The sequence below is a fragment of the Zootoca vivipara genome, chromosome 12 (assembly GCF_963506605.1).
Source record: "Zootoca vivipara chromosome 12, rZooViv1.1, whole genome shotgun sequence".
Lineage (NCBI taxonomy): Eukaryota > Metazoa > Chordata > Lepidosauria > Squamata > Lacertidae > Zootoca > Zootoca vivipara.
In genome coordinates, this window is record NC_083287.1 from 37912664 (window position 1) to 37935854 (window position 23191).

Consider the following 23191-nt stretch of genomic DNA (forward strand, 5'->3'; position numbering starts at 1 on the left):
CACTCTCAGCTCCTACTTGCTGCAAAAGAGACCACAAATATAACGGGGCGAGGCTGCATACACACAAACACACACAGCATAGGCATAATTCTTTGTGATTTTGTGTGCAAAATCTCGCAGCAGGATTGGGGGACCTTTGACCCTCCCAACTTTCGTTGGGCTCCAGCTGCCATCATCCCCAACCAGCATGGCCAGTGGTAGTAGTAGGTGGCAGGAACTGCAATCCAACAGTGTCTGGCTTGTGACTTTTGGACAGAACAGAATTTGGCCCTCAGGCTGAATAAAAGCTTCTCCACCCCTACTGTAATGACAGGCTCTGAGCTGTGGGCTTTCCTCAGCCTGAGTAACTTATCTCGTTAGGGTATCCTGCTGGGCTGTGTTTCAGATACTTTGCCCAAACTGCTGTTGATGGGACTTGACATTTTGCCAGTCTTGAGTAACTCTATATTTACCTCTCGCTCCCTGATCGTTGGTGGCTGCTTATGGAACTTCGCACCTTGCACATCTTGGCCTATCTATCCAACTCACTCTTGACCCCAGCGCCTGTTAGACCCTGACATTGCTACCATTTAGTAGGCATTACTTTACGTGAGCGACACCAAAGGCTGTGGTTTAAAATGGAGAGTATCTGCAGCTTTGTCTTTGTAAAAAAATCCCAGCTGAAAAGGAGATTAATTGTACACACATATGACTCCCAGCATGCCCTATAGCAGAACTGCCACAATGCAATTACGTATAGTTAGTGTTTCACAGCACAAAACCTAGCCATCCTGAATGGGTATAATTTAGGTAAAAGCTTTCAGAAATTCAATGCAGCCTCTAATTTGTAGGCAAATATGATCCATCCGTTTTAAACTTCACTTTATTTATTTATCAGGTATCTCAAAAGGCACAAAGAGAGATGTCAGTTTTCTGCACTGCTTTTGTTCCGCTGAACCCTTAACTGCTCTGTGCAAACACACACACACACACAAACACAAAAACAGGCTTGATTAACTAGATGGAATGACTTCGTAATGTTAGCAAGCCTCCTTTCAAATTAGCAGCCCATGTGAAATACCCTTTCAACAATCTGTGACAAGCCATGTTCTGGTAGCACAAAGATGTCTTCTGGCCCACTTGAAAGCAAAATGTGCTTTGAGCCTTGCTTACCTGAAGGCAGAATTCCTCAGTGATTAGAAAAGCAAACTAAAAATAACTTCAGACTCATCTTCAGCAATGTGTTTGGGGAGAGTGAGTGAGTGTGTGTGAGAGAGAGAGCCATCTGAAATCGTGTCATTGTGCCCAGTGCTGGAACTAATACAAATTAAATTAAGAGTGTGTTCCTCAGAAGCGAATTTTTTAGTGTTATTCATGGCTGAGGTTGTGATTCAGAAACCACTTTAGCCCATCCAAGTTCAGCTGAATACGGTAATCCTGGATCACAAGAAATGTAATGCACTTTAAAAGTAATAAATACACGTTGTTGTTGTTTTGTTGTTTTGTTGTTTTGTTGTTGTTGTAGCAGCAGGCAGCAGCGGTCTCCAAATGGGATCCATACCAAGCCAGCCCCCACCACACCACACCTAAAAAACGCTAAGATCCCTGTCAGGAATTTATATGGGATGCATTCACACATCACAGGGACCCAAGCCATGGTTTAATGTGAAAACATTGGGCTCCCAAGGAGGAGATCACAGCCTTTTCGTTCCTCTCCAGACTATTTAGGTGAGCATAGTGTGGCAGCTATGCCAAAGCTTCACTTAGCATGCCATCCAAACTCAGGATTGTGGCTGAGGTCTTTCTGATTCACCACCAGAATCTGTAACAGCAGGACAAGCCACAGCTACAGATTGAAATTAAGGAGAGGCGTTCACGATTTTTGGTTCGGACGACACCTAAACACAAACCTTGGCTTATCTGCTGCCCTGCACTGACTTTTAAATACTCAGGGAGGGGCAAAGCAAATGTGAGCTTCTCTGCAGCACCCAGCAGGGTCACTTAGCCATAGTAAGCTATACCGTGGTTTATTGTGACATGTGAACCAGGCAACTCTGTGCATTATTTATATTTACATCTCAAGAGAGGCCTCGGAAGGCTTCCCCTGTCTAGAAGAAAATCCTTTCTTTTTCCTCAGTGTAAGGCCCTTGGGGGGGGGCAAGCTGGGGTGTGGAAGCAACAAGCAGGGAAAGAGAGGGATCAATTTTATCAAAGAAATAAGGAAATTAATAAATGCATGGCTGCAGCAGACTCATAGAGTGCACACTTTTCATTCAAGATCCCTGGCATCTTGAAATAGGCCTAGGCACTGCTTTTTTCTAAAAAAATAATGTTTAGGGGTACTCTCATTTTTCCTACTCATATTGAAATACTGCTCCTCAATGAGGCAAAACTTAATTCACAAAATGGTTAGGGGTATGTGTACCCCTGCGTCCCCCCAGAAAAAAAAGAAACTACTCTTGTCTAAAACCCAGTATAATGGTCTCTATATAATCTTCGGCTGGAGCTTTTGTTGAGGGGGGTGGGGTGTTGATGTTATTTTTTTGTATCTTTATTTTGGATCTTACAGTTTATGTGGAAATTGTTCTATTTGGTTGTGTACTTTTTGATGTTTTCTTTATTGTCTGTGACTACTTTTCTTTGTAGTTAAGTATTCTTAAAAATATGTTGTAAGCCACTGTGAGCATGGTTTTAACTTTGGAAAGGCATACTTTCCAACATTTTTACAACGGCAATACAGTAGGGATGTCCTATGTGGGTTGAACCACTGAGCCTAGGGCTTGCCGATCAGAAGGTCGGCGGTTTGAATCCCTGTGACGGGGTGAGCTCCCGTTGCTCGGTCCCAGCTCCTGCCAACCTAGCAGTTCGAAAGCACGTCAAAGTACAAGTAGATAAATAGGTACCGCTACAGCGGGAAGGTAAACGGTGTTTCCGTGCGCTGCTCAGGTTCGCTAGAAGCGGCTTTGTCATGCTGGCCACATGACCTGGAAGCTATATGCCGGCTCCCTCAGCCAATAACGTGAGATGAGTGCCGCAACTCCAGAGTCGGTCACGACTGGACCTAATGGTCAGGGGTCCCTTTAGCTTTATTTTATATTTATATTTATGTTTATACTTTGCCCATCTTACTGAGTTGTCCTAGCCACTCTGGGCGGCTTCCAACATATATAAAGGCAAACATTAAACATTTTAAAAATACCTTCCCTGTACTGGGCTGCTTTCTCATGTCTTCTAAAGGTTGTATAGTTACTTATCCCCTCGGCTTGAGGGTTGCATAACTTCATACCCTCCAACGTCTCTCTGATGAAAATAGGGACATCCTAAGGAAAAACTGGACATTCCAGGCTCAAATCAGAAACCGAAATGGCTTCTGTAAATCCAGGCCTGACCATGGAAATAGGGACACTTGGAGGGTCTGGAAAGGCAACATATGAATAAAATAAAATAAAATAAAATAAAATGATTGAAAAACTTTATTTCCCCAATATGTTCCTCCCCAATATGTTCCTATGTTTAAGAGCCTTGAAAACCCTTGAGGCATTCTTAACCAGAACACTTGAAAAGCCCAATTAAATTTCAGAGCAAACTGGAAAGGTCTCTTATATCTCTAGATTTCCTGCTTTTTAGAATGCCATGAAAGGGGGAAGCCGAAGGAATGTCTGCAGTGCTGGAAGGGAGTTGCAAAGCTCCTAGGTGCTAACCAGAAAACGAAACACACAACCTTGTTTCCATGGAGACCTATCTGGGCTCTATGTGAGATAGAACTTTAAGGGTTTCGATGGCAGGCCTTACTTTGTGGGGTGGGTGGGCTTAGAAGGGAAGAGTGTTCCTTGAGATTTCTTGGTTCCAGACTGCTGGGCTTTCAAAATGCTCAAGTCTGCAGATGAACACGTTCACGCCAGATTTATTTCTTTGTAGCTCTTGTACTTCCCATTCCACTCACATCATACCCAAACGTCCCAGAGCAGAGAATACAGTACATACGTTTTAAAACAAAATAATACACTGGGAAGAATATTACACTGACAATATAATTCACAATGGGAATCACAAAACAGTAAAACCACCCAGTAAAAAGGTAAAGGGACCCCTGACCATTAGGTCCAGTCGTGACTGACTCTGGGGTTGCGGCGCTCATCTCGCGTTATTGGCCGAGGGAGCCGGCGTACAGCTTCCAGGTCATGTGGCCAGCATGACAAAGCCGCTTCTGGCGAACCAGAGCAGCACACGGAAACGCCGTTTACCTTCCCGCTGTAGCGGTACCTATTTTTCTACTTGCACTTTAACGTGCTTTCAAACTACTAGGTTGGCAGGAGCTGGGACCGAGCAATGGGAGCTCACCCTGTCACGGGGATTCGAACCACCAGCCTTCTGATCGGCAAGCCCTAGGCTCTGTGGTTTAACACACAGCGCCACCCGCATCCCTTGAATCACCCAGTAGTAGCATTAAAAAATGTGCACTCAGCTTGTGCTTCAGAAAATGAGATTTAACTTATTTATTCTGGAAAAAATAGCTAGGATTTACCCCACCTGCTCATAGTCTTTTAAATAAAATCATCCTTTTAACCTATTGATAGAGAGCCCCTTCCAGCCCAACGATCACATTCCCTGTTTGGAAACCTTCCAAGGATCACCTCTGTCTTCATCTTTCCTTCCTTGGTGTCTTAGAAGGGAGAAGAAGTGACAAGCATGTGAATGGTCTCTGCTAGTGGCAAATGCTGTTCTCTGCTTCTTCTGACTTTGGCCACAGTCCCATCATACCATTAAAGCATTATAACAGCTATCACTTTAAACAGCCATGCCTTCCCCCAAAGAATTCTGGGAGCTGTAGTTTGTGAAGGGTGCCAAGAGTTGTTAAGGATACCCTTATTCTCCAGGCATTGATTGTGAAGCACCCTGAGTATTGGCAGCTCTGTGATAACAGGAGCCTCCTAACAACTCTCTGCACCCTTAACAGACAACAGTGCCCAGAGTTCTTTGGCTGAAGCCATGCCTTCTTAAAGTGGTAGCCTAGTGCTTAAAATGTCTCGTGTGAATGTGGCCTTTCAGAGCTTTCTCCAGCCACAGTTGGTTGGGTTCCATGCCATCTGCCCAATTTCTAATGGAGAGAAGGGTAAACTGCCTCTGCTCTGATCCAGGCTCTGATCCTTGGTAGAACCAGCCTATAGGTCAAAATTTCCCTGCCCTTGAACCAAGGAAACTGGTATAACTGGATCTGTGCCTTTCATTGTTGATAAACAAAACACAGTCCTTCGATTGCTCAAACAATTAAAGGCCTTCCTTGTTAGCTGTTTGTTTTTCTAAATCTTATATTGAGTGCCTCCCACATACCCCTTTTTTGTTTTTGCTGCTTCTCTGACAGCACCCAAACCAGCCAGAGTTACAGGATGTCTGGGGTCTGTGTTCTGGGTTTTCTTTTTATAAAGTGAGCACTTGCAGTGTGTATACTTGCAGAACAAATTCCAGTTTGTCTGCAAGAGAGAATGAAAACAAAGATTAGGAGCCAAAGCTGTGTATGATGGGTGTACGTGCCCACACAGGAGCGTGTGGGATTTGGGTTGTGGATTGAATTTGAGTTCAAATTCTGTTTCTTGGTCTTTGGGGAATCCTGCTTTAGTTCTAGCCTTAAAAAGTGAATTTTAAGTGCAACATGCCTGTCCGCACAGTGTTTTGTTTTTTACGCCAAAATAAAACAGTTGCTGTGTTGGATTGCTGGCAAAGACAAACAGGATCACGGCCCCGGCTCCCTGGGGAAACAACAAAGGCAGTGGGAGGCCCCCTCCTTTGGCATGAAAACTGCTTTATGAAATCTGGTGGATATGGTTGTGGGAAAGGTCTGTGCAACCATGTGATGAGGAACTCAAGTGAATTAAAAACAGGAAGGTCTAGCAGCACCCTAAAGTCTACCGTAACATATTTATTGTTGCTTTTGTGGGCCTGGTGCTCTCCAGATGTTGTTGGACTCCAACTCCCATTGTTCCTGGCCAGCATGCCCAGTGGTTAGTGCTTATGGGAGTTGTAATCCAGCAACATTTTGAGAGGCCACTTGTTTCTCATCCCTACTCTGTGGACTTGTTTTAACATAGCACTAAACCATGGTTTAGCGCGGGGATGGCTAACCTGGGGTTATCTGGATGTTGTACTCCAGTTCCCATTCGACTCAGCTAGCATGGGCAATGGTCAGCGGTGATGGGAACTGGAGTCCAGCATCAGTTGGAGAAGGCCCCATCCCTCGTCTTGAGCCTCGTTCATCAGACAAATGAAGGGTATTCTCAGTTAACACCAGCAGAGGTGACCATACCGTCATCTTCAGTCCTAGTATCTTATATTCAGTCACTTTGTGCTGTTTAGTGGCTAATGATAGTCATTGATAGCCCTGCCCTCCATTAACTTGACTTTAAAATGCAATCAATCATCGTTCCCACTCTGCTCAGGACACCACTTCCCAGGGAGATCAAAATGCAGAAAGGTTGTGTTGGAACGGCATATTTAGACTGTCCCAGGGCCTGTTTCAATTGCCCAGTCTTGTGATGCCTTGATGGAGAGTGAGTGGGAAGGTATTATTCACTTTTTATGACTGCCAAGAAGGATTCATGGCTATAGACATAGTGATAATCACTTTATATTTATATAGTGTCAGACATCCAGTGGGAATCCCAAGTCCCTATACAAACATCATACAAGGCTTGGATCATTAGGCCTCTGCTTTACAAACACCACGGGGTTTTCGATGCTTTAACCTCTCATAATGATTGCTCCCAGGTAGAAGATTCCTAAGCTGCAGCAACTTATTATAAATGGGAAACTCCCCTGTAATAATCCTAGCAAACCTCAGCATTTTGCTCTCTACGAGGGACCCTGGGGAGCATTCCAGAGTGCAGATGCTCCAGTTCTGAACTTCAGTGAGTGTTGTTTTAACACAAAGAGAGATTATTTATTGCCTAAGACTACTGTGAAAGAATTTCCCTGGAGGCTGAACCTGGTGTGCTCTTGGAATTTCTTTCTTTCTCTCTCTTTCTGTCTCTCGAGCTCCTATTTCTAAATAAAATAAATATTACAACTGCTTGGAGAGAGGGAAAAAACAACAACCCAGTTTCCTCTAAAGAATAAATAAATGTATCTTAAAAGTGCACATAATTTTTTTCCAGTGGCTGAGCCAAGAAAATACATTTTGCTCCAGTATGGTTCTGTGTATCCCTTCCTGAGCATTGCTCCAGTTGGATGTCTGGAGGAAGAACCTGCACCAAGTGCTATGTAGTCTTCCCACCCTCGTTGCCCACGGTGTGGTGAGGGTACTAGGACATACTGTATACCCATTGTCATGAATTCATTGGCTCCCTCCATGACTGAAGATGTGTGTGATATGGTGACTGCTGTACTGGCCTAGCAGTAGTACCACAGTTGTTGGCAGCAATGCCTCTGAGTACCAGTTGAGTAACAGGGTGGGAGAGGGCTCTTGTGCTCGGGTCCTGCTTGTAGATTGCCAAAACAGGACACTGGACTCAATGGACCATTGGCCTGATCCAGCAGGCTCTTCTTAAGTTCTCCACATATCTCTCTACTCTAGGCATAACTAGCGTAGGAATGCTCAGCCCGGATATCCTGGGGAAACCATCTGTCTTGATGAGAGCTGACAACATCAGTTTCTTTCCTTTTACTTAAGTAACAAGAGACATGCATTCCAGGACACAAGGGTGCAGAGAGGGAAGCTTCATATTTATACATTTTGTAGCAGCTTCTGTTAAGGTATAGAATTTCCACCCGAGGCAAGTGGAACAGACCGAGACAAAAGCTAAGCAGTTGTTGTGAAACATGAAGGAATGGGTATAATGCATTTGCGCTGTTATGCAACAAAAGTTCCTCAGAAATGTGGGTCAGGGAAGCAGGACTGCAGGAATGCTAGCCGTTCTGCATTATGAACCAAAGGGACAATTGCTTCCGTTCTTGCCCCACTGTTTTCTCATGGATTCAATAGTTTTGCTGCCTAGTCAGCATTTGCACAATAAATGTGTGTTTGTTTCCCACTGTTGCCCCTGCAGTCTGCACATCTTCCCCGAAGCAATCCTCTTGTTGCTCAGATGTCACAAATCTTGGCACACTATTTGGTACTTGCAGGAGGAATGTGGTGCCTTTTGCAAAGTAGCTATTGTAATCTGTGTGACTTTGGACTCGGGTAGCTGAAGGAATGCCTACTGCCATGGGAGCCTGCCCAGCAATTGTATTCATCACCAGAGACCCTTCCCGGGGCACCTCTGCCACAAGAGGCTTGGCCAATAACAACTTGGGAGAGGGCCTTTTTGGTGGTGGTGCCCCAGTTTTGGAACAATCTCTCCCCAATGATGCTTGCCTAGAAGCTGGGAGGTAAGCAGAAAATCACTCAGACCCATGCTTTCTAGGCATGGGCCAAGCAGAAGTGTGGACGAGCCCTAAATCGGTACCATAATGAGAGCAAAGGGTTAAGACTACCCCCTCCCTCCCTCCCTCCCTCCCTCCCTCCCTTACACACACACATCCTGGCTACCCTCTTCCTTTTGGCAGATTGTGTTTTTTATAAAGCCTGCACTTAATGGTACAGATACAGAGTGTGGACACATCATCTGGTTTGACGCTGGGGGTGCAGTTCTAGAGTCTTACCTGGCAGTAAACACTACTGAAAACTATTTATTCCAGATCAGGAATGAGGAACCTGGTGCTGGACTCCTGTCAGCCCCAGGCAGTTGGGGACTATGGGGTTTGTAGTCCAGCAATACCTAGAGAGCTGCAGGTGTCCCACCTCTGTTCCAGAATGATGCCATGAGTGTATATGGCAGTAACCAGGAATAGGTGATTTCAGAAATGTGGTCTCTTATGCTAACAAACACTTGGATTCGGGCTTATTTCCATTCTGAAGGTGAAAGGGAGATAAAATAAGAGACAACAAAGAAGTGGAAAAATTGGGTATCCTTAGAAGTAATATTTTCAAGTGTAAGAACTTGTGGATTCTTTGGTACCCCATATTTAAAACAAAGCAAATTATTATCAACTGGCACAGGACTTGGAAGCTTTGTAAGTTGAAAATGATTTCATATGCTGCAGATTCTTTTAGGTTTTAAAACGCAGACTTGGCTGCTGAAGAATTATGTCATCAGCTCCTCGAATCCAAGTCTACTCCTAGATCTCGGTTTTCTAAGCCCAGTAGAGCCAGAAGCAAGCAAGTATTTCGGCTAAATGAGATGCACGTGAACAGATATTTCTTGTAAACTAACTGGGGCTTGATTCAATTAGCATTTTGTTTGCTGTTCAGAACTTTCCTAATCTGTGCCCCTAACGTATCTGCCCCAAATACATTTCAGTGGGTTGGATCCAGAATGTGCATGTTTACTCAGTAGTTTCCTCTCCAAGTTAAGCCTTGCTTGAGCAACAAAGGCCTTACCCTGTGGTCCTGTTTCCTTTGGTTGTCCTTTGGTCCTTCTGACCCTTAGGCTTTGTCGACAGCTCCTGATTCCAACTGCAGCACAGACTGCTGCCAGCAGCCCAGCCTTGGCAAATTGATGTAAAATTGAATATACCATATTCCGGCGTATAAGACGACTGGGCGTATAAGATGACCCCCAACTTTTCCAGTTAAAATATAGAGTTTGGGATATACTCGCCGTCTAAGAAATACGACCCGGCGTATAAGACGACCCCTGACTTTGGAGAAGATTTTCCTGGGTTAAAAAGTAGTCTTATACGCAGGAATATACAGTATTTGTGGATGGCAAGATAGGACAGCCTTCAGACTTGGCCTTTGTCTCTTCTCTATCAGAAGCCAGTGGCAATTGCTGAACCAGTGTGGCAAACTGGACTTGGACCAAGGAGATCTGGGTTCATTTCCAGTATACCATGTAGCCTCCTTGACTAATCAGGATCTTGTGTGATGAAGCATTTTCTGCAGCTAAAAAGATTGACTAATTTCTCAGAGATAGCTAGCCAGGGTGTATGAGCAAATTCCTGTCTGACTCTTATATAGTCTAGGCAAGTATATACTGGTGCGTGCTGAACGAAGCCATTTGTTAACTCGCGTGTCACTGTTGGAACTGATGAGCGGATGACAGGTACTTATTGGAAGAAGAGAGGAATGCCATGAAAGCCTTTTTAATAATAAGGTAGATATATAAACCTTGTCATTTGGATGATTTGGTACTGAATAGCTGGGCTCCCCCACCCCCACGGGCTACAGGAGAGGTTTTGCTATGCTATCAAGCTTGCAATGTGCTGTCAACTTTGATTCTTAAATAGTGCCAGAGAAAGCTCAGGCTTAAGAATGTATCTCTCTCACTGTGTGTATTTAGCATGTCCTTTCCCTCTCCCTTGCAAAGTCTTTTTGTGTGCCTTGTGTTAAGTTAGCATCTTCAACTCCATTTTACAAACTGAGAACCAGACACAGAAGTCATGATTTCCCTAGGAAAAATGGGTTGGAAGGAACTGGCATGCCGTCATAAGAGCATGTTAATAGATGAGGCTTAAATTGTCTTTTCCTCAATTTGGTGTGTAACTTTTAGATTGGCAAGAATGTGTGCTTGATTGCTCTTCCATGTGCAATCCTGCAGTAACAACTTTCACATGTGGGATAAGTGGCATTGAAGACACTTTTAGCATCTCACGAGGAAGCAGTGTTTAATGCACACTCCATCGTTCACTAGCCCCCAGCCTGATAAGTCTATTCCCATGGCGCTTCCACACCCATGTGCATTTATACTCCCTTTGGAAATCTGTTAGGGGGCTAGAATAATGAATGGATTTTTTTCAACCACCAGAGTTTCCAGGTGAAGCTCTGCAATAGTCAGATGTATATCTTTACATTGTGTAACTGCCCTAAGGGAAACAGCAGCTGAACATTAACGTACACAATTATACAAACTTGCACAAATCCAGCATATGCACATGGGAAGAAGTAGCCGGATTTGTGCAAGTTGGTATAATTGCGTGCATCTGAAGCATTACACCTATGCAGTCTAAACTTCAATTCCTTATCTGGCCAAGGTTTCCAATACATTAAATAATAATAAATAATAAAATAAAATAGTAAATAATAAAAATGATGATGACGATGACACCATGTATTTGCCCCTTAATGCTCCCCTTTATCTTTGTGTATTCTGGGAAATTGTGGAATCTAAGTGCATGTTGCTCAACACAATGCTAGATATAAAATGAAGTTATCAGACTCCGGGGCGGAGGAAGGGGGCCGCTGGGGGCGGTCCGCCACGGGTATCATCACTGAGGGGGGTGATATTCGGCGCACCACCCGCCTGCGACTCCCAAGCATACCCAGGGCCATGGGGGAAGGGGCAGAGCTCTGCTGCCATGCTGGCAGCCTTCCCCCTTCGTTTTGACAGTTCGGGGGAGGCTTGGGAGTCATGGGCGGGCAGTATGCCATTGCCCCCAGCTCCCAGGCTGCTTCTGGGGGGCGCTCCCCTGAGCTGTCAAAAGGAAGAGGGAAGGGAGGAAGGCTACTGGCAAAGTGGTGTGGCTCCCTGCCTCCTCCTCTGCCCAGGAAGCAGCCCGCCATTGGTGGCTCACTCCACCCCCCCATGGGCCGTTCACTCCACGCCCATGGGCGGCTCGCCCCCTGGGATGCTCACCCCGCCCCCATGACCCCCGCCCCTGGGTGCATGGCATGTGTGCCACTCCGGGTGCCGGAGCAGCTTGCTCCACCTCTGGTTGGACTAGATGATCCTCAGAGTCCCTTCCAACTCTGTGATTATATAAGATAGATCAAAACTTTCTTCCCTGTCTAGGTCAAATTGGTGAATAACTATCACTCAGCAGGCTCCATGATTTCAAAACTGGAAGCAGGGGCTAGACTGAAACTATCTGATAATTTGCTATGTTACTGGTTTGTTTGTTTTTACAAGGGTATTCTAGAAGAAGGTTGACTGAGCTTATCATTGTTTTTAAACTTTATTTATTTAAATTTAACATTTATTTTTTAAAAATCAACTCAGGAATATTACATCTTGATTTGTAAGTCATTTGAGTTGCTATCTGAAGCATTTTCCTTGGGTTTAATTGGATGTTCTGATTTTGAACTTGGGGAAAAAACCTTTCATTTTCATTTAGCTGGCACATGGGAAGGTTGCAGTGAGGTCTAACAGCAGAGCAACATTTTTTCGGGAGAACTTAGATGTGATAGTAGTGTCTCTCCCCCCCCCCAAATTTCAGCTAACACTCAAAATTGCAGTGCGCTGTGGGTTAAACCACAGAGCCTAGGGCTTGCCGATCAGAAGCTCGGCGGTTTGAATCCCCGCGACGGGGTGAGCTCCCGTTGCTTGGTCCCAGCTCCTCCCAATCTAGCAGTTCAAAAGCATGTCAAAATGCAAGTAGATAAATAAGTACCACTACAGCGGGAAGGTAAACAGCGTTTCTGGTTTGCCAGAAGTGGCTTTGTCATGCTGGCCACATGACCTGGAAGCTTTATGCCGGCTCCCTCGGCTAATAACGCGAGATGAGCGCTGCAACCCCAGAGTCGGTCACGACTGGACCTAATGGTCAGGGGTCCCTTTACCTTTACTTTAGAGTGCTACTTACAGAACTGGTGTATCTTTTGATTAACCAGGTCAGTTTAAGAAAGTAAAGCTAGGAGGAAAATAAGAGATCCAAATACAAGGGACAATGCTGAATTTTGAAAACAACTTTCATTCTTTCCCACCCCATACCTCATTTTCAAAATATTATCCCTATTAAATAGTGATCTTCATTTCTTTACAGCTTATCTCTGTGTGTTTCTTATTTCCAGTAAGTCATAATCGGCTTATGAGCAATGGAATAATTCCCCCAGCAATATCAGGAAGGAGAAGGACAATGATTTTGGGGAGAGAATCAACAAAAAGTACCGATGGTGGGTGGGAAAAAGCAAGAAGCCATTGTTTTTGCATGACTGTCTTCTGAATAATGAAGGGGTGGGGACAGAAAATGATGGGCAAATCTTTGGAGCTGCAAGAGTAATTTTCCAAACATGTCCTTCAAACAGTTTGATGCAAGATCCAAAAAAACCCATATGTAGGTGGTAAAAAGGGGCCTCCCTGCCCCCCAGCATTGCTGTTGCTTACCAACATTTTATGCCTGTTGTCTTTGTCCATGGAGTTTTCTTGGCAGGGATACTGGAGTGGCTTGCCAGTTCCTTCTCCAGGTGGATCACGTTTAGTCAAAACTCTCCACTATGACCTGTCCATCTTGGGTGGCCCTGCATGGCATAGCTCATAGCTTCTCTGAGTTATTCAAGCCCCTTCGCCACGACAAGGCATTGATCCATGAAGGGGCTCAGATATGCAGATGACACAACCTTGATGGCAGAAAGCGAGGAGGAATTAAAGAACCTTTTAATGAGGGTGAAAGAGGAGAGCGCAAAATATGGTCTGAAGCTCAACATCAAAAAAACCAAGATCATGGCCACTGGTCCCATCACCTCCTGGCAAATAGAAGGGGAAGAAATGGAGGCAGTGAGAGATTTTACTTTCTTGGGCTCCTTGATCACTGCAGATGGTGACAGCAGTCACGAAATTAAAAGACGCCTGCTTCTTGGGAGAAAAGCAATGACAAACCTAGACAGCATCTTAAAAAGCAGAGACATCACCTTGCCGACAAAGGTCCGTATAGTTAAAGCTATGGTTTTCCCAGTAGTGATGTATGGAAGTGAGAGTTGGACCATAAAGAAGGCTGATCGCCGAAGAATTGATGCTTTTGAATTATGGTGCTGGAGGAGACTCTTGAGAGTCCCATGGACTGCAAGAAGATCAAACCTATCCATTCTTAAGGAAATCAGCCCTGAGTGCTCCCTGGAAGGACAGATCGTGAAGCTGAGGCTCCAATACTTTGGCCACCTCATGAGAAGAGAAGAATCCTTGGAAAAGACCCTGATGTTGGGAAAGATTGAGGGCACTAGGAGAAGGGGACGACAGAGGACAAGATGGTTGGACAGTGTTCTCGAAGCTACCAACATGAGTTTGACCAAACTGCGGGAGGCAGTGCAAGACAGGAGTGCCTGGCGTGCTCTGGTCCATGGGGTCACGAAGAGTCGGACACGACTAAACGACTAAACAACAACAACCAACATTTTATATTAGCAAGCTGGAACTCAAGCATGTGTGTACTTTAAGAGATGCAGAAGCCAGGTCATGAATAGCTTTTTGGAAGTATGTAGCCTTAGGAGTGTGAATTTAAATGTTTCCCCAAATTTCCTTCCGCTTTGTTCTTACTATTGGCATGCCAGGCCTATGAGACTTGGCTGCTACCTCTGTGCTTATTTGCAAATATTCTTCTTTGCTTCTTTCCAGTGGATTGCAACTGCCAAATGCTTGTCTCATTCGATGCCTGCTCTTCATCTAGGCTTCCAGCCTCAATGTGATGCGATGGTTGAAATGGTTGTGTGGCTTTTAATATGCAGCTGCTGAATTTAGCTCTGACCTCCATGTTTCAGCAGAATTGCCATTCCTCAAAGTTTCCACACCCAAAGCAAGCTCTATCAGGAAATCTCTCTTCCCTGCCCCCCCCCCCCCGGTAACATAGCCCAATAAAATCATCATCTGCAGGAAATATGCATTTGATCCAATTTCCTTCCTAAGCCCTTTCAGAGTCCACGTCCTTCCTAGTTAAATACCGGTATCTGCATATTTAGATCCAGCCATTGTTTTCATTAGGTCTCGCTTCAATCTCTTAATTCTTGGATGGCAATAAACATTGTGATTTTCTCTGTAATGCATCTGGGAATTAGGTGCTTAATATTGTTATTATTAGGACTGCAAGCTTGAACTGGTTTAATAACTGGATTAGTCAATGAAAGCTTTATTCTGTGGGTCAGAGTTATACTAGAGGGGCTGTTTTGATTCTGTTGGGTTACTGAACTTATTAGTATAAAATCGAATACAGTAGTATCTTACACTTCAGAAATGCACCTATTTTGAGTTTTAGGTAATATGCAGATTTATTTAAATATAATTTATTGGTTTGCTGGTAAATTTGGGGAAATCAATTTGCCTAACCAAGTAAAAACTGGTTAATAGCCTTAGGCTGCATTCCTAAACACACTTGCCAGGAATTAAGTTCCATTGAACAGAATGGAATTTTACTTCTGAGTACGTATGCATGGGATTACTCTATGATGTTGAGTGCTAGACTCTTAATACTATGCAATAAACCGTCTCTAAAAAGACCCCTGCTAATGGTTGGATCAGAGCAAAGGTCCAGCTGAGTCCAGCATCCTGTTCACAAGGTGGCCAGTCAGTTGCCTGTGCAATAGTCCTTTCCCTACCATTTGGTGGAGTGAAGTGACCACGTCAGGCAGCACATACTGAAGGGCAGAGATCAGCTGCAAGGCATTGCACTGAGCTCTGTGTCCCATGCAACCTGCCTTGCATGCCCTATGTGAGCCTGCCCGCTCCCCCTGCACAGGCCCTTTGCCAGGACTGAATTGATCTCTGACCCACTCAGCTTCCGTACCTGGAATGTGATGTGGGGCACATGTTCCTGTAGTGGGTCGAGGCACTTCGGTGAAGCTGTTTTGGAGGGGTGAGACCAGGGAGCTGCTCTTTTGAAATGCCTCACTTTTGCTTCCTGTGTGTGTTTACACATTGTGACTATCCAAAGCTGATAGAATAGGCATATAATGCTGAACTGTTTCTGTATCAACAGAAGCTGGATTACTGCTTATTAAGCAACAAGCCTTTGTTGTGCTTCCCCCCCCCCCTTTAATGGGTCCAGTTCCTGCTATTATTAACTCCTTACTGAATCCCCCTCGCCAAATTTAATGATCTAATTGGGGAGGTAGGGGAAAAGGAAGCTGGATGATAGGGGGTAAAATGTTGAGAAGTTTCGGTACGAAGCCTGGCAGGAATGCTGGAGAGAAAAGGTGAAGGATATTCAGATGTATGTTCTGGAAGATATCTTATTATATATCACGTAGATGTATAATGTAGGGGACTTTCTCCTGCAAGTCCCTAAGATCTCAAAAGCCAACTCTACGTGAAGCAGGGCTTTCAGTGTGCTGCCCCTATTCTGTGGAATAGCAGTGCTGTTGAGATGCAGCAGGTGCCCATAGCCTGCACTTTCTGGAAACAACTGAAGAAGTCTTTTCTTTTCTATTTCCTGACAGGCTTTCCCAGATTGATAAATGGGTCTTTAACATGAGTGTCGTCTTGTTAGGATTTTAGTCTTGTTTTCAACGTATTTGTTGCATTTGTGTTTTTAAATTGTGTTTTGATTATCCTACACATAAATCGTCTTGAGACAGTGGATTAAAAAATTGTTGTAATAATAATGATAATAATAAGGATAAGTGTGCAAGCGGCTACAATTCCAAACTTGAAACCTTCCAGTACTGCCTGCTATTTAATTCTTTTCTTCATACTCTTTATGCTTTGTTCCAGTCCTATTCTTTTCCAGTCCGCTGGTGTTTTATTGCTGTACATTTCCATTTTATGTTTGTACTCCATCTTTTTGTTTTGTTTATTTTAATTTTCTCTCTCTTCTCCCTCCCCCTTCTTTTTCCTCTCTCTCTCTTTTCTGATTCACAGGCTTTGCAGTGCATGTTGGTCTCCCTCCATTCAGAACTTGACATTCAAAGGTACTTGATGAAAATTGAATCCTCTCAGAGAGTTAGTACTGCACTTTTCTTTTTTCTGCATTCTGCCTTGGATTGAACTTGCTGTTCTTTGTTTTGTCTTCCACTCGCTGCGTGAAGCTTGCCATCCCAAAGAGTGAAATTGTCCCTGGTTAAATCTGGACCTGCATGTCTTGTTTTCCTGCCCAGGTGTGGACTGGGTAGCAAAATGCATGGACGCCCATTTCTAACATTACTTCTGAAGTGATGAATTTCTGTATGACAAAGTCTCCGCATATCATAGCTGTCAAGTTCTCCCCCTTTTTAAAGGGAAATTCCCTTATGCTGAATAGGCTTCCTCGTGAGAAAAGGGAAAACTTGACAGCTATCAAAAGCATATCGGAAGAGGCATAGAGAAGACAGATCAGCTTCTGCAGCCTTTTGAGAACCACATAATTTCTAGTAACATGATCATATTGCACTGGGACTATATTTTTATTGTATTTCCTGTTTCAAATGTAGCAATCTCATATACTCTCTTGTGTCATGTGTATCGGCCTGCGCTTGTTTGTTGCTATGCAGGAAAGTTGCCTAAAGCAGTTGCATTTATATAGTAAGGTCTTTACAGCTTTTTTCAAACATAAGTTTCCTCTGTGCCTAAAAGGCATTTTCGTCTCCCTGTGTTTTTCAAATTCTATAACAGCACTTCAATTAGAAAAATCTTATATGTCACAGTAAGCAATTATAATTTTTCAAGGAAAGGTCTGTACTTGAGTAGCTCTACTACACCCATTAGCTTTTGTAAAGAAATGTCACAAACACATTCTTCTTTCCCGTTGCATTCATTTCAGATGCCCATTGGATATTTGTGTTCAAGAGACAATGGGAATGTAATTTGCTCCTCGGATCAGAACAAATTGTCTCAAGGCTCACTTAATAATGTCTTTTAGCATTTATTTATTTATTCTGTTTTTCTTGTTGCTGTGACTTCAGGAAGTTATTGGCAATATTTTGGGCTTGAACCAGTATATTAAGTTTTATTTTATTTTCATTTCAGCATTACAAAATGCCTGTGGCTGGCAGAATCCTCCTGCCCCTAGATGAAATGCAGACAGCTCTAATAATAAGGACTGTGCCAATGATAATAGGCGACATGACTTCCACCTTAAAGCTGTTGCAAGATGCAACAATAGTTTGGAGAGTGGGGAACACACAGTATTCCTGATGGACCTGACAAGCTTTGAAAAACTAAAAAGGTTTCTGTCAGGTACAAGAATGTGAGGGCCCTGGGATGCCTTACAGTGAAATTGTTTTGTTAAGAGCTATCCTCTGGAAGATAAAGCTCATGTTTATGTACCTTTCTGGAACTGACAGGCACTTGCCCACCAAAACTGTTTTGTCTCTCAGTAGTTCAGTCTGTAGTGAAACATTTGAGGTTCCACTTCTTCAGTTATTGAGCTATTCCTCCTCATATTGTGCTTCGGGAAAGGCTGCTGCATCTGGGACCCCCTCATCTTTTTAAAGGCCCAGTTTCCATGTCATGGCCAGATCATAAAATGGGCTTAGGGGACATACTGCAGGCTTATATGCCTCCCCCTTTCTACTTCCCTCACACATTTCAGTTATCTCCTCCACTGCCTTGTTCTCAGAAACCATAATTTGCAGCGACTTCTGAATCAGGCAATGTGTGCTGATCGCCAACTGCAGTCTGCCTTGGAATCAGAAGCCCACTTCCAACCATAGTCTCTTATTCCGATTGTGGGGGGTAAACTATAGTTTGCAATAACAACAGTATGCCCAGTGTGGACGTTGAGGCAAATTATGGTCACCAAGAATAGTTACCAATAACCAACATTTGCCTAATTAAGACCCCACAGTAACCTTGAAAAGGGGAGGAATTAGGGTGTGGTGATGCACACAATCTTATAGCAGGCACCTTGCAGCCCAACTCATGACCTGATTGTGACATCTCAACAAGTCAGTGCATTTGGTTGGGGGCAAAAAATAAACCCAAACTAGATCTATCAGATTGGTACAAACATCCTTTTCCTTTTAGTCTCTGCAAAAGAATGGAGTTAATTTTTACTAGCAGCTGAAAATGTGAACCATTTTAGGAAGCTTCTACACAATTAAAAATGGGAGCAGGATCAACTGGCCTACATATTTCATGTTAATTTCTTTACAGTCCTTGGAAGAGAGCATATTTTTGGCTGATCATATCAGCAGGAAGCAATGCGGCTGATCAACATTGGAGGGAAGTAGTCAAGGTTGCTTGGAAATTCTGCAGATTTCATATATATATATATATATATATATATATATATATATATATATATATATATATTCCTCTCCTAAGAATGCATACCACATAGTCACTGATCCAGCTAAAATCACTCAGGCTGCAATCTGCTGAATACTAACTTGAGAGTGAACCCCAAAAATAAGGATGGGGCTTCCCCCTGAATACCGTGTTTCCCCCTTTTTAAGACACCGTCTTATAACTTTTCCCCCCTCAAAAAACACAGGGTGGCTTACTTTTGGTGGGATGTCTTATTTTTTTTATTACCGGTACGGTTTTTACGGTTCAGGGCGCTGGCTCAGGGCGCTGCTGGGCTGTCTTGAGTGCTCGGCGCTGCAGCAGCCCCCAGTTCCGGGTGGCGGGGTGGCAGGCGTCTTTGGCCGGGCCAGGCAGAGGACGCTGGCTCATGCGCTCCGCCCGCCGCTGCAGGGCGCTCCAAGCTCCTTGGCCGGGCCAGGCAAGGAAGAAGCAGTGAGCCCAGCAGTGGCGGCAAGCACGGAAGTGGCAGGGATGGCGGTGAACGAGAAGGCAGAGCGCGGGGATGCAGCCAGCAAGGCGGGAGCGCGATCAGCTGTTAAGCGGAGCTCTTGGAGCGCCTCATCATAGCTGATCGCGCTCCTGCAGTGCTGGCTGCATGGAGTGACTCTGTGAGTGGAGGTGCCTGTGGAGGTTGGTTTCCGCGGCGCGGAAGTATGGCTTATTTTCGGGGTATGTCTTATATTTCTCAAATACTTAAAAACCCTGCCATGGCTTACTTTATGACTACGTATTAAAAAAGGGGAAACAGGGTATACATTCATAGGATCACACTGCATGGCCCATTAAAACCAGCAGGGCAAGTTATGTTATTACCGTACTAATTTAAGCCCCATGGATTTTAATGGGATTTTGGCTGCAATTCTATTTAGGGAGAAATTCTGTTGGAATATCAGTTGGAGAAACTCACCAACTCTTGAAAATCCAAAAAGATGGAGACTCCTCCACTGTAACCTCAAAGCTCCCATGCTGTAGCTGATTGCTTCTATGTCCACAATAAAAGCTACAATAGAAGAATTGTGGGAACTGTTTGCAGCCTAATTATATTTTCTGCATGCAGAGCAGATTATGAAGCATATTGTTGCACACTGCCTCTATCTTTGAGCAGCGCAAGATTCTGGGGGTTCGAGGTGCTTACCCAGGGCTCACGTTTCCTTTTGGGAATGAGGCACAGCAGAGACTGTGGTCTCTTTATGATATAAGGTTTATTTACACATATATGCAACCTGAGCCTTCGATGGAGGGGCTCGCAGCATAAGCTACATGTGACTGAATTGTTTACTTTATAAGACTGCTGTACTTTCCCACACAGAAGCCCGGTTGTAACCTGACTCCTGTCATGTGATGTTCTTTGTTCTTTTTTCTACTTTCACTTCTGACTGAATGAGAGTGACTTAACCATCGTTCTCTAATAAACGTAGTTAAAAGCTACGATTGTTTGCTGTCTTCTTTACCGAAGCCAGTGGCAAGAGAAAGAATATAGGGCTTTACACCCCGATATTCTAACAAGCTTCTCCCATAGACACAGCCTTGGATTCTAGCAGAAATCAGGCCTGGCACCCTCTCTGCCTTTCTATCCTGCCTCTGCTACATCCAGATTCTAGCTCACATCACTCAACTCTCCCTTTTGTCTTTCTAACAGACAGTTGTAGGAGGGAGGCCCATCCTCTTGCCCTCTGGCGCAGAGACACTCCCTTTATTCTCTTGACAAACCATGCTTAGAGGGCATTACTAGGGTCGCCTGGGTATTCCAGCAACTGAATCCATGCTGGATCCAGGAATTAGGAGGGTCTCAACTCTCAACACTATGTTAACTGGAAAAAACAGTTGGGGTGCTTTGCATTGCCAGACCTAAATACGCCTGGGCATGTTCATAGTGGAGCGTTTTCAGACTTGCCATGAAATGTAGCTCCTGTGTGAGGACTAGAGGCTTGTGATAACAGTTGAGGAAGCCATGGCAACTAACCGGGGATAAGACATCCTGCAATTGTAATGTAGGTAGGGCTTGGGTAGAAACATCCATCTGTTTTGTGTGTTCTGAGTTGGGATCTCCTCCACAGCTTGCACTGCTTTGTGTGTTTTGATTTAGGGACCCTCCTTGCATGGGGAATATTTTCATTCAATCTGTGGATAGAGGCAAACAGATAAAAAACCTCACCTCCCCATGCACTGGCTTCACTGTCAGAATCCATGTAGTTTTATCTTTGCTTTACACATAAATTTCAATACTGCTACATTTAAAAAAAAACAACGTCTCCTCAAAGTGGAGCACATAACAAAATCAACTTAACATAACAAAACCAAATTAATTTGAATTTATTTTCACTCTGAAGGGCCATAGCTCGATGGCAGAGAATGTGATCTGCATGCAGAAGGTTCCAAGTTCAATCGCCAGCATCTCCAGGTACCGCTGGCAAAAAAAACTTGGAGGGATACAGTTCAGTTAAAGTTTATTAATAGTCCACAAACCTTCAAATTCCTGAAAAAGCAAATATTTGATTTCAGGCAAAGAGGTGGATAGGAGAGGAACACAAAAATGCAGACATGCCCTTTATCAATACTTTTTTATTGTTTAAAAATTTAAAGAATATGAAAGCAAACCAGTACTTATTAACCATTCTGTAAAAGATATCTGGATACCTTGGAACACTCAGAAGCAAGCAAAGTCCTGTTGCATACAGTGGGGCTTTCTTTAAGGAAAGTATGCTGTCTTGGAGTAAGGATTGCAGCCTTGGTCCTGTTTCCAAAAGAAGCAGATTTCTCCCTCTCTCTTTCTGGCTACATTCACACACCATACATTTAAATCACTATGATGATAGGGATTGCTTCTACATCAGCCAAATGAGGAAACTGGAGGTAGCAAACTTTACTGATCTATGGAAAGGGCTGCAGCAATTTTTTAAATTCATTTTTTGCTTTTTTGCATACAAAAAAAAAGAAAAAGAAAGAAAGGTCCCAGGCTCAGTCTCTGGCATCTTGAGGTAGTCCTTACCAACTCTGGAGAGCCACTGCCTGTCTAGTGTGGATGATACTGAGCTAGATACGGTATGCCTGTGGTCTAAGTCAGCAGCTTGCAATGTAACAGCAGAACGATTCCTGCGGTGTTTCGCGTTCCATTGCACAATCCCCTCTCCCCTCTGTGCCTTTCTTCAGCCTTCATTAGCACAATCGACTAAATATTTTCTGTGGAATGATCTCTCCTCACCCCACACGCCCTCTAAAACCAATGTCCATTGAATACTGCACAATATTGGCTTCTCCCTCCCCCCCAAAAAAATCTCTCAATAATGAAATAATAATACACAAGAAAAATGAGTTATAATACACCCAGCTGTTGAGTGTTTGGATTTTCTTCCTGCAGCCTTGAATCCATTTCTGTTTTCACAGGTGAAAATGCTCAAGATTGTTGTGAGGGTAGTGAGTGTATGTGTATGTATAGAGAGAGAATTTTTTTTTCACAGAAAGAAGTTAGTCTCATATGCATGTGGTATTGACTTTCTTTCTGAAACTAAGGAAAACATTTAAACTATTATAGATAGTGGAATGTGGAAGAAGGAGTTCTACATTACAAAGACCCCTGTGGGTTTCAGTGTGTCCCTCTATGCATGTTGTTTATTGTTATAATAATTATTATATTTGTTAGTCACTTTTCTCACAAAGTGACCCAAAGCAACTAACATTAACAACAATGAAGAAGAAGAACAGATGTTCCCAGTTTGCCCGTTCTTCTGAAATTGCGGTGCCCAAAGCAGACTTCATACTCTCAGTGAGATCTGGCCAAAGTAGAAGAACGGAGCAGTTCCGTTACTTCTTGTGATCTGGATGATATACATATTGGCAATAAAAAAGTATATTTCCACTGGCATAGAACTGTATTTACACTTTCCAAAATGCAGTCTGTGCCACCAGGAATAGCGTAATATATAATATAATATAAATGAGCAATACATCAGACAGAAGTTATGAGAGTGACAAAATGGAAGGAAGGGAATGAAAGAAGATGAATGGCCAACATTATTAAAAATCATACCATAATTTAGTCAACGTCCTAGAGACTTCGTCTTAAATATCTCATTATACCGTATATTATAAGTAACCCTTGAGTTGCTTATCCTCTCTTTCCACCCCCCTCTTGCAAAATTTGCAAAATAAATCAATGTATTACTCAGTATCAGGAAACAGGTTCCGCCCATGGGTGTGTCTGTATGTATTGATATAGTATTTTATACAACACTTGTATTAAGGAGGCATGAATGCCCTCATGCTCACCCTTACAGAACTGAGATTTTGCTTGTGTAAAGACACATTCTAGGTCAGTG

At 43.6% G+C, this 23191-nt stretch overlaps 1 protein-coding gene across 24 annotated transcripts in view; it reads left to right on the forward strand.

The window, feature by feature from the left end:
• The window catches only part of KIAA1217 (KIAA1217 ortholog), a 333401-nt gene that overhangs the window by 213602 nt on the left and 96608 nt on the right, over positions 1 to 23191 (forward strand). For 12 of the 24 annotated variants that reach the window (XM_035129887.2, XM_060280831.1, XM_060280846.1 and 9 more), the window contains one exon: positions 16512 to 16592. The exons of 10 other annotated variants lie outside the window; for them this stretch is intronic. In XM_035129887.2, coding sequence (XP_034985778.2) covers positions 16512 to 16592 — 81 coding nt within the window. The remainder of the gene's footprint in view (positions 1 to 16511; positions 16593 to 23191) is intronic. 2 more of the 24 variants (XM_060280845.1, XM_060280844.1) reach the window with 1 other exon arrangement.